This window comes from Musca vetustissima, unplaced genomic scaffold (assembly GCF_032173495.1).
Source record: "Musca vetustissima isolate MV318-11 ecotype Yass unplaced genomic scaffold, APGP_CSIRO_Mvet_v1 utg2832, whole genome shotgun sequence".
Lineage (NCBI taxonomy): Eukaryota > Metazoa > Arthropoda > Insecta > Diptera > Muscidae > Musca > Musca vetustissima.
The window spans coordinates 249704-260086 of record NW_026880723.1 but is presented as its reverse complement, the minus strand read 5'-3'; the positions used below and the strand labels follow the sequence as shown (position 1 = coordinate 260086).

Genomic DNA, 10383 nt, shown 5'->3' with positions numbered 1-10383 from the left:
CTCTTAAAAATCACCCTTTAAATATGTATGAGCATTGCACAAATTCTATGCGATCATAAAAACATCTGGACCGCCATCTACCTATCAACATTTAGTTTTCTTTCATTTTTCTTACAGTTATGGCTTATTTCATATTAAGGGTCCGTCTCACGTAAGCGGTGTTATAATCTGTCCATACGTGAAATATATTTTTTTAACCGAAAAACCGCATTCCCTATATAATTTACTGTTCAAAAAAATTTTTATTTTTGCAATTAATCCATTTTTACCCATTATTTTACCTTTCCTAATTGTTGCTAAATAAAAGAAATATTTTGTTTACTTTTTACCAATATGTATCTTTATTCAAAGAATTCATTTGAATTGCAAATTTGTTTGTATTTGCGCTGACATGTATATATATAACTTTCAGCTATATATAAAGGGGACCTTAGGAGCTGTATATAATTTAATTATAAAGTTGCTCTTCTATATGCGGATTCAAGGTATGTAAATTAAAACACAATAAAAAATAGTGGATTTTACCATAGGTATGGAAATGAATTAAAGCCATTGAGCACGGAGTGAATAAATTTAGATTTTAGCAATTCCAATAACACCACAGCCAATACGAGCGCCAGCATTGCCAGTTGATTTGCTCAATTCATGGCCACCTTTGCCCAAATCATCGGGATCGGCATGAACGACAATGGTACGTCCCAAAATGCTATTAGCTCCAAACAAACTGATTTGAGAATCAGTGATGTTTACCTATAAAAATGAATACAATATAATATATTAGCATTTCATAGAAATCATTACTATATTATTATTAACATTACCTTGGTGGGACCATCACCGCTGGCTTCAATATTGCCCAAATCACCAACGTGACGGTTTTCGTCAGAGGGAGCACCATGTTCTTTGCCTTTAGGATTGAAATGGGGACCAGCAGATGTACAGCCATTGGTATTGTCACCGAATTCATGAACATGGAAGCCATGCAAACCCTTGGCCAAGCCGCTAACTTCACCAGTTACAACAACTGGAGATGATTCATCCTAGAAAATTCGAAAAAAAATAAATAATTCATAAGGACAGTTTGTTTATGCACTGTCATAATAACTACAGATAGCAATGAAGCGAAACTCAATTATACGCGTACGACACTACTGAAACATCTGGTGGAGTAGCGGGCAGTTTCGCAAGATACATGTTGGACAAATTAGGGGATAGAAAAAGGCTTCTATTTAATATATATTTCCTCCCAGGTATAGATTTCTTATCATTACACAATCTGCTCATAAGACTCCCGATATTTTTGTTTTTATAAGAAAAACAACTTTATATGCACTCGTACCCCAAAAATCGGAAGGCCTCCGCGAGTAGAATATGTACCAATTTTTTGCGTACATAAAAAACATTAGCCAGTACTCATAGAAATTTTAAATTTATTTTAAGTTATTATATTTTTTAGTGCTGGGTTTGATGCTAAGTTTGTAACTTATGTTTTTTTTGCAATGCCTGTTGATGAGCTATTTCTGCTTGGCAAACCGAGTAGTTATTTAGACTGCTAGCAGAGTTTTATGTTATTTTTTCTCTCTACTTTCACTTTTTATCCTTTTAGAAATTTGTGATAAGTAAATGTTGAGTGGTTTTTTTGTACTGAGCATCAAGCCAAGCAAATAGAGAATTAATTACATTTTGTTTTATTGTTCTTTTTTTCGACGTTCCCACGCCTCTTATTCCCAAAAAGTAGGAACACATTCAGAAATAAATTTCTTTAGAGTAACATAAAATTTATCTATTGTAAACTCGAGATCAATAGGACTCTTACAAAGGCATATAGAGGTCCAATTTACAGATGAGATAAGTGATTTGAGTTTGCAAAAGTTCGTTTTTTATTGTTAAACGTAGTTTTTAATGAGTTTGACGAATTGCCAGAAATTAAATAATCATGTATCATGGTTATACATAGGGTTGGGTGATAGTTATCTTCAGGAATACAAATAGGAGGTAATTCAAAATATGGTGTATGATTTACGAAGACTAGATTAAAGATTTTCTCATAGTTATTTACTATATTATTTATTTGTTGGAGATTAATGTCACAAAATCGACTAATAATTTCAGAAATAAATTGATTTAAATGTATATCAGATGTCAATGGAGTAAGAGCTTCTGACTCTGGCAATGAAAGCCACTTCACAGATGGCATATCGGCAAAAACTAATATTCGATCCGAATCATTCATATTATTAATTATGGATTGTATTGCTAATATATGCTGATTATAAATATCAAGCTGTGATGAGGGAGGAATGTATGAGCAAGTGACGAATAATTTAAATTTACCCAATTCAATGTATGTGCCGAGAAATTCTATATCAGTTAAATGACTTAATTGAATTACATTAGTGGAATATTTGGCGTCGACTGCGATGAGGACACCACCATCCCTTTTATTTATCCTATCTTTTCTAAAAATTTGATATTTTGAACTTAGAATTTCACTATTAAGCACTATTATTTTAAGCCAAGTATAGCCTATCGATTGTCAATTTCTTAAATGTGGTCTTCGGACTTTGGAATTGTGAAATAAAATAATAAGAGTTTAGGAATATTAAATTCCTGTTTATTCTATCCAGAACCAAATCAAAGTAAGTCAGGGTATGTAGTCTTCTAGTTGAATATAACCATGATAGATGGTAAATCATTTTGAGTATCTTATTTGGCTGAATTTGTCCATATTTCCGTAGATTTTCCCTTATTAAAATTTTTTAAGCCTTTAATTTCAAATTTTAACTCAACCCTTAAACTCCAATGAATTTGAAGTTTTACCAGTACGGGAACAAAAAAAAAAAAAAAATTAAATTAACACAAATCAGACTTCTTCCAGAATCGTCAAGAACTTCCAATTTAATTTTTCGAATGTACAAAGGACGCCGCTGATTAAACAAGATGGTACTTATCAGTAATAACGAACAATCTCAATTGAAATGCAAATCGAGAAAAAGATAACGGTCAAACACAATTATTTCTGTTGATTTTTTCTCACTCATCACGATGACATGACAGACAGACAATCAATGTAGTTGGCAACCCTCAAATACCCCTCTCAACAAACGAACAGCAAAATTGATAAAGAATGAAAAAGAGAACCGGACAGGCAACCGATTGCGTATTCATTGAATGTATAAATCAATGCATTTATCACACAAAAAGGTGTAAAGGTATACACAGCCATATTTAAATATTAATTACATTCATATATGTACAAATATACACCAGCAATTGTACTTTGTATTAGACTTCTGGTTTTTCGGGGCTGTAGTCCGTCTTAATATCTATCTAATGAGCGCACTTATTCTACCAGACATTCCCATCATTCCCTCACCTTTTGCCGGCATTATTATATTTACTTCGAAAACCTACAATTTGCACGAGTGTCTGTGTATGGCGTTGTTTCTTGACCTTCAAACCCATAAATTAAGACTTTTATAGAATTATATAGAATCGGTGTAGGGCAAATCCTGTTAAATAAAATCTGCATCTATATATTGTACTTACAGCTTGTTCAAAGAATACGGTACCCTTGGCATCGCCATTAATAACACAAACAGCTTTAGCAGGCATATTTTATGTGATTTTTTCTTTTTTGTAGAAAGCACTCGCAAAAAATTCGCTAGTTACCGCTTGAGATTTAATCTATAAATGAAGTGAGAATTTCACTGCTAATCGACTTCTTAGCTCTGCTTTGACGATAATTCTTCTCGTTGTTCCGTTTTGATTATCGTTTTCTTAGAACCCATTTACACATTTGGGAGACGTGGAAATTTTCGATATTTCGATATTTAGTCCTGATTTAGATTAGGCAATTTTACTTGCGGCATTCTTATCGTTCTCTTTTGAACTTGCTTCATGAGTCTATACGAGGCAATTCGTTTTCTAAAAATATTAGTTTTTTTGCCGGTACGAGCGATTTTTTCCAAGTAAACTCGCCTAATCTAAATTGGGATATAGATTTACGAAATCCAATCGATCTAATTGTGCATTTTATTAGATGTGGATTTACGAAATCTTGAAAATATTTAGATTATTTTTAAATATTTGTTTACAAATAATTAATTACAACAAGTAAAAAACTTCGACCCGGCGATATGTTTGGCGGGTCGTACTTTTTATATTCTTCACAATGGGTGGACACTTAAAACACCAATAATGATTCGATATTTTTAGTAGGGAGATTTGGTACCCAATGGGAGCTCAAAGTACCAAATTACTGCTAATTCGGTGACAAAACGTGTCCAAGCTCTCCAAAAAACCGAAAAACTAGAATCTTTATCGATAAATTATTGGTAGAGAAATTTGCTACTCAATGGGAACTCAAAGTATCATATTCCAGTCTCCTTCATTGCCAAAAATACCTAAAATTGGTATATGGAGGCTATACGTAAACGTGGACGTATTACTAAACATCCTAGGAATAGCAACACTATATGTGGAAATTTTTGAAAGCATAATCTTAATTAATGCGATCTCGACATATAATAATTTATGATTTTTGGGATCTCCGTTGTATATTTCAAGGTGTTGCAAATGGAATAGTATACGCCATATAAGATCCTATTAAGGGGTAAAACATTTCTGAAGAGTGAAAATCAATATTTCCAGTAGCAGATTAGCAGTACGTATTATTCACCTCAAGTCAACATAATTAACCCTTTGTGGCCCAATGTTGCCCACAGACAACAAAGTGTTTTAAAGCTTATATTTAATACGCAGCTAGTAGATGTATATTATTTGGATTACATATTTTAAGAGCTGATTATGGACGACACATATCAAAAGAAAAATATAAAAAACTCAAATTGTTGGCCAAGTTAGAAGCTTTTTTATATGTAGATGAGTGCAAAAATGTATACAGTACCAATTAGCGTATACAGTACAAATTATTTAAATCGCTTCGTATTCGAAGTGTACCCTCCAAATTGTTATTGGGCCTTATAAAAAACCCTAAAGAAAAATTAAAAGTTATTTATTCGACCATATTGTTACGTTCTTGGATTTTACTTAATACCGTGTAGACGTTGTTTTATTTCTCAATACAGCTCGTACCAAATAAAACGCGGGTTCTTTCGGATTACGATTATTACAATGATTTTATTCACACAACTTTACTTTGCACTTTACTTTACTCGACGGTTTCAATTCGCGATCTGATTCACAACTGACTAACTGCCTTTCCATTTCCTCTATTTATATGAGCCTTGCCTGTCGCTACAGAAGTTTCTAGACGATCTGGTAACGCCTAGATTACGAACAATCTACCAATGCAACAAACACATACAAACTTACATTGAGTGAACAATAACAACAACACATACAAACTTACATTGAGTGAACAATAACAACAACACATACAAACTTACATTGAGCGAACAATAACAACAACACATATACAGGCGAGGGGGTAACAAAGAAAGAGGAATTAAGCGATCATCAATGATGACGTTTAACAATAATTGTACGTCAGCAACAAAATAGACAATGAAAGAGGAAATGGAAGGATGTAGAAAAATCTATACAGTAGTTGTTGTTGTGAAGTTATTCAAATAAACTGCGTAGTAGAAATTTACGTTACAATTCAAATTCTTAAATTAACGGAATTCATCTAAATTAACTTAAATCTAAAGTTATATTCGTAACAATATTGTATTTGGTTTTCTTGATATTGGACGTTTATTTTTCAGAAAGAAGGTACTGTATCTCCCGAATGCAAGGATATAGCGACGTCAAATTTTGTGCATATCCTATTTGGGATAGATACATTAAATCTGTGCACAGAAAATAGTTCTATAATCACGGAAAAAATTCGGGGCTCAAGGGGTTAAAATCGTGTTTAAACAAAAACCTTAGCTAAACGTACTATAAGCTTTCAGATGTTTCAGTGTAACAAATAACACGATGGATCCATTCCGCTTATGCCCTTATGTGTTGAAAAATATTATATAAACGCAACTATTTGTTGTGTATGTTTTCTTTAGTCTTGATTTAGATTAGGCGAGTTTACTTGCGGCTATTCTTGCCGTTCTATTTTGAACTTGCTTCATGCGTCTATACAAGTCAATTCGGTTTCCAAAATATTTTTCTATTTGTTGTTTTTTTACATTTAAATATATATAAAATGTCAACAAATACGAAATACACAAAACGAATTGCCAGAAAATTGTCGATACGAGCAATTTTTTTTCATTTCTATTCCCCTTGCCCCTCTCTCCTACAAACAAATACTTGCCGCAAGTAAACTCGCCTAATCTAAATCAGGACTTATATTTTATAGAAGAAGTCACAAACCTACATAGTTGCTTTTTTGTTATTCACCTCAGGTGTTATTTAACTCATATATATCAATCAGAGAATGAAAATTTTGCAAGGTAACAATTAGTTCACATGGTTTAAATAAATGCCATGACAATACTATTTCAGCTAAGCCATTTTTTTAAATTGCATCAAAAACCGACCCAGTCGGCATGAGACATACTGTTGTGATTCATCCTTCCTTCCTTCTGATTCAAATATCTTCCTACTGTTAATGGCTCTGATTGAAGAACTTGACATTCTGCCATCGAATTTTGATAAACACCAGCTTAAAAATGATTTTTATTCCACTTCTTCGCATTCAAGTTCTGGGAAGGGGAGATATATGATTGTTCCACAGTTGGATGGGGCTATTGTGTGGCCGTTAGTATAAGCTTTGCAAACTTAACGGGCTGATATATTGTCTGAAATTGAGAAAATATTGTTTACTCAGGAATTTCTCCAAAAATTTCTCACAGACATATGCTAATAAAAGTTTTTTATTGTGATCTTCACCCTATATAGGTTTCGTAATAGTTATACCATATTTATCCTACCTAGATGTCGTGGTATACGTGAGCATATAAGATTTACTGCCGGAACTTGAACATATCTTTTTAGCGTTGGTTAAGACGAAACCGGACACATCCAAATCCGGACAATAGCACAATAAGAAATCGGTAAAAAATATAATGCTTGGAATTGTGTTGTTTTTTCCAACATTAACAAAATTATCTAACGGTATCCGCGAGCTGCAAAAAAAAAAAAAAATAAATAATACAAAATTGATGCAGAAACAAATATTTCAAATATTTCACATTTTTGAAGTGATAGTTATCCATGGATTTTTGTAGCATTCTTATAGGTGTGTCCCAATTTATATTAGACGAGTTTAATTGAGGCAAGTCTTTGTTTGAAGGAGAGAGGGAAAGGGGAATAGAAATTGAAAAAAATTGTGGCCTCTTCTGCCAAAAATAAAATAAATATACGCAACAAGTGTTTGACATTTTTTCAACACAAAACTAAAAACGCGAAAATTGAATGAAAGGTTATGATTTCTTCCCTAATACCAGTAGGGAATACCATAAAATGTTTGTTTCATCCATGACAAAGTTATTACTTCCAGACGAACGTGTTAAAAACCTTATTTTCATTTCAATTAAACTTGAATATATTTCAATTTATTTCACATTGTATTCAAAACAATACACACACATTCACAAATATGTATTTTGATTTGATGGAACAAGCCACCTTGAGAAAATCAGTAATCAGTTGGTAGCTGTGCCCTACCTTGTAATAATTATACCATGATGGAATCGATGTGGTTAATATATTGTTACGAATATAAATTTAGATTTAAGTTACTTTAGATGAATTCCGTTAATTTAAGAATTTGAATTGTAACGTAAATTTCTACTACGCAGTTTATTTGAATAACTTCATAACAACAACTACTGTATAGATTTTTCTACATCCTTCCATTTCCTCTTTTATTTTCTATTTTGTTATTGACGTACAATTCTTGTTAAACGTCATCATTGATGATCGCTTAATTCCTCTTTCTTTGTTACCCCCTCACCTGTATATGTGTTGTTGTTATTGTTTACTCAATGTAAGTTTGTATGTGTTGCTGTTATTGTTTACTCAATGTAAGTTTGTATGTGTGTTTGTTGCATTGGTAGATTGTTCGTGATCTAGGTGTTACCAGATCGTCTAGAAACTTCTGTAGCTACAAGCAAGGCTCATATAAATAGGGGAAATGGAAAGGCAGTTGTCAGTTGTGAATCAGATCGCGAATTGAAACCGTCGTGTAAAGTAAAGTGCAAAGTAAAGTTGTGTGAATAAAATCATTGTAATAATCGTAATCAGAACGAACCCGCGTTTTATTTGGTACGAACTGTACCGGGAAATAAAACAACGTCTACACGGGAATAAGTAAAGTCCAAGAACGTAACAATTGGTGTCGGAAGTGAGATTACGATAATACTACGATGAAGTTTAAGGATCTACGAGTGGAAGACTTGAAGAAGGAGCTCAATAAATTGGAATTGTCCTCTACTGGCAACAAGGCTGAGCTACAAAAACGTCTGTTGGATGAGTTCGAGCGCCGTGGTATGAACATCGATACATATGAGTTTGACAGTAAGGATGAAGTGGATTTATCGGAAATGGGCGAATCCAACGGTGGGGAAGTCTCGTCAGTAGCTGCCAGGGGTGACGATTTCAGAGAAATGCTGGCTAAAATGTTTGAGGAAAATTCCAGAATGTTAGTAGAAAACACGAGACGAATGTTCGAACATAATTCCAGGAAGTTAGATGAAAATTCGAGAATAATGAACGAGAAACTCGAGAACATTACAGAAGTTATTGGAAGGAGAGTGGAAACCGTGGAGGTCCAAATTAAAGAGTTGGATAAGAAAGTGCAGTCGGTTGACGAGAAGATTCTGTCTGTGGATGAGAAATTTCTGGCCCACGACCATAGGTTTACGAATCTGGAGAAGAAAATGTCGGAACTGGAAATTAAAGGTGGTCCGGTGCGAGTTCCTGATAACACACTAAAAATCAAACCTCCTGTATTCGACGGCTCTACGTCATTCAATGTTTTCAAGTTACAGTTCGAGACAGTGGCTTCTAGAAATTCGTGGAACGACAGCGACAAAGCGGTTGCACTACTTCTGGCATTGAAGGGCAGTGCTGCTGATGTTATACAGAGTATTCCTGTCGCTTCTAGAAACAACTATGAGGATGTTATTGCTGCACTGGAACGTAAGTACGGTGGCGAACATAAACAAAACATATACCTTATGGAACTAAGGGGAAAAGTACAGAGGGCAAACGAGACGTTACAAGACTTTGCAGCTGAGGTGGAACGTTTGGTGCTAATGGCGTATCCAGGAGAGAATCACCCATTGCTGGACCGTATGAAAATCGAAACCTTTGTGAATGGCATACGTGACCCTGAGATTAAATGTGCAATATATGCGTCACCAAAAGCGTCGTTTGCCGAAACTGTGTCGTTTGCCCTTGCCCAAGAGACGGCCAGAATAATTGTTAAGCCCCAGACCCACAAGATTCGCCAACTGGAGACCGAAGGTTGCGAACCCAAATCTCTCGTTAACTCGATCAAGGACGCCATGAGGCAGGTAATAGAAGAAACAAAGTTAGTAGGGATGACTAAGCCCAGGGTTAGATGCTACAACTGCGATAAAGCAGGTCATATTGCGCGCGAATGCAGAGCTAAGCGCAAACGATCCAGGTCATCGTCACCACCTCCAACGAAGGATGTTAGAAGAATTGCTCAACAGTCCACCAATGAGTCACCGTTAAACTAAATCGAGCCAGTCCAGCGGGGCATGAACTGGCTCCCATCGACGATGGCCCCACAATCTCCATAGCAATAGTACAACAGAAAAGTCACAACCTAACAGCAACTGGGTACATCAATGGTGACAAGCGAGTTCTGACGTTAGATACTGGCGCATCAAAGTCCATCATAAGATCAGATCTGGTAAAGGGAAAAATAACGCAACTTAATGGAGTCAGACTGCGCACAGCAACGGGGGAGCCCGCGGCAGTACACGGCAAGATTACCCTGAGATTGACTATTGCCAATAAATCGGTGAATTACGAGTTTATAGTTGCCGATATCGAAGACGAAGTGATAATAGGCGCAGATTTTATGATTGCCTTCGGTATCAATCTGGATATGAAAGAGCGTGTGATGACCTGGTCTAACGTCGAAATTCCGTTAAACGTGGGCTACGATGAAAGTACACCCATTAGACGTCTGACTACGGACCATCCAGAGATAATACCGCCCTGTGCCGAAGCAATAATATGGGTACCAATGAATGGAGATTGTGGAGCCGAGAAGTTGTGGGTGGTGGAACCAGCAGAAAACAGAAACAAAAACATCCTAATAGCGAATGCCCTGGTGAAAAGCAACAAGGACGGATTAATTCCTGTTAGAGTTTTGAACCTGTCAAACAAGCAAGAGCAAATTTGCCAATTTTCCGATGTTGGACAATGCACACCAGCTGA

At 35.2% G+C, this 10383-nt stretch overlaps 1 protein-coding gene across 1 annotated transcript; it reads right to left on the bottom strand.

Annotated features, from left to right (window-relative positions):
- Positions 1–571: 571 nt before the first annotated feature.
- Positions 572–3626, bottom strand: LOC133326531 (superoxide dismutase [Cu-Zn]). Its single transcript, XM_061535149.1, has 3 exons — positions 3550–3626; positions 822–1040; positions 572–750 (listed from the first exon to the last, which is right to left on the bottom strand). The coding sequence occupies exons 1-3, from the start codon at positions 3613–3615 to the stop codon at positions 574–576; spliced, it is 462 nt and encodes a 153-aa protein (XP_061391133.1). The 5' UTR covers positions 3616–3626; the 3' UTR covers positions 572–573.
- Positions 3627–10383: the final 6757 nt, after the last annotated feature.

Bases quoted from the DNA above. Each gene is read 5' to 3' on its own strand.
- LOC133326531 (XM_061535149.1), bottom strand. From the start codon at position 3,615: ATGCCTGCTAAAGCTGTTTGTGTTATTAATGGCGATGCCAAGGGTACC. The intron at 1,041-3,549 runs GTAAGTACAATA...CGAATTTTCTAG, and splicing joins CCGTATTCTTTGAACAAGCT to GATGAATCATCTCCAGTTGT. The intron at 751-821 runs GTAATGTTAATA...TCATTTTTATAG, and splicing joins GCGGTGATGGTCCCACCAAG to GTAAACATCACTGATTCTCA.